The following is a 1435-nucleotide window of genomic DNA, read 5'->3' on the forward strand; positions in this document are numbered from 1 at the left end:
TCAAATGACTGAAACAAGTAAAAAAGTAAAGAGTATTATCCTTCATTTCTAAAACATAAATCATGTATAATAACGACTGAGTTCATTAGAATATCAGTTTAAAAAATTTTTTTAAAGATTTATACTGTGTCCCAATAGTGCTACTCAATGCAAGTTGGGACAGTTACCCACGTACTGTCAATAGCACACAATGTAGTTAAAGTGTTAATCTTAGTTGGTCCCTCATGGGAATCCAGCTGGAAAGTCTAACAATGACTACTTATGATAAGAACCCTATGGAGGAGATGCTTGAGGACTCTCCCACCATGGCTCTCGCTGGAATAGTGGGAAGAGAAGATGGGAGGATGGATGGGTATTGGAATTTTCTCTCTTGCCCTCAGCTTTCGTTTTTTTTTTTTGTTTCTTTTGCAATTCTATCAATTTGTTTTTTTTTCCCTTAACTCTGTCAGTCTACAGTCATTTGCCATTCCAGGGTCCATCTTCCTCAGTATTCTTTCAGGATTCCTTTTCTCATTCCCATTGGCCTTATTTTTGGTTTGTTTGGTAAGTATGTCATTTTGTTTACGCAGACACACACAACACACTCTCTCTCCCCCCTCTCTCTCTCTGTAGCTAAGAAGCTTGCTTCCCAACCATGTGATCTTGGGTTCAGTTCCACTGCATGCCATCTTAGGCTGCTGTCTTCCTCTGTGGGGCCCAGGCCAACTAGAACGTCATTATTATTATTATTATTCCTCCTCTTCTTCTTCTTCTTATTCTTCTCCTCCTTCTTCTTCTCCTCCTCCTTCTTCTTCTCCTCTTCCTTCTTCTTCTTCTTCTTCTTCTTCTTATTCTTCTTCTTCTTATTATTATTATTATTATTATTATTATTATTATTATTATTGTTGTTGTTGTGTTCTTTCCATTGTCAGTGTTCTGCAGTTGGTGCTTCGTTTTGTTATTTGATTGCTGATTTTGTTGGTCATCGTCTGGTGGAGAAGTACTGGCCAGCCAGGGTTGCCGACTGGCAAGCACAGGTAAGCAATCTTTAAGTTTAGCTTTGACTCAATGGGTGTCCTCAAGCACAGCATGTCATCCAATGAGTCAGAGGTACTTTTTAAATGAGCTGATTATGTGACACTGGTGTAGGCTATGGTTGCAATCTCACTTTACTTGCCAGGTCTTCTCAATCACAGCATATCTCCAGAGGTCTCAGTCTTTCATCATTGCCTCTGAGGCCCAACGTTCGAAGGTCATGTTTGACCACCTCATCCGATGTCTTCCTAGGTCTCCTTCTACCCTGGACTCCTTCCAGTGTTAGAGAGTGACACTTCTTCACACAGCTCTCCTCATCCATCCGTAGTACATGACCATACCAGCCCAAATGTTTCTCTTGCATGCTACATCCGATGCTTTTTATGTCTAACATTTCTCTCAGGGTGCTTACACTCTGTCG

General features: G+C 40.6%; 1 protein-coding gene across 1 annotated transcript in view; it reads left to right on the top strand.

The window, feature by feature from the left end:
- The window catches only part of LOC106880314 (transmembrane protein 41B), a 31355-nt gene that overhangs the window by 16507 nt on the left and 13413 nt on the right, over positions 1 to 1435 (top strand). Inside the window, exons 4-5 of the mRNA XM_014930191.2 lie at positions 450 to 543; positions 912 to 1016. Coding sequence (XP_014785677.1) covers positions 450 to 543; positions 912 to 1016 — 199 coding nt within the window. The remainder of the gene's footprint in view (positions 1 to 449; positions 544 to 911; positions 1017 to 1435) is intronic.

This window comes from Octopus bimaculoides, chromosome 7 (assembly GCF_001194135.2).
Source record: "Octopus bimaculoides isolate UCB-OBI-ISO-001 chromosome 7, ASM119413v2, whole genome shotgun sequence".
Taxonomy (NCBI): domain Eukaryota; kingdom Metazoa; phylum Mollusca; class Cephalopoda; order Octopoda; family Octopodidae; genus Octopus; species Octopus bimaculoides.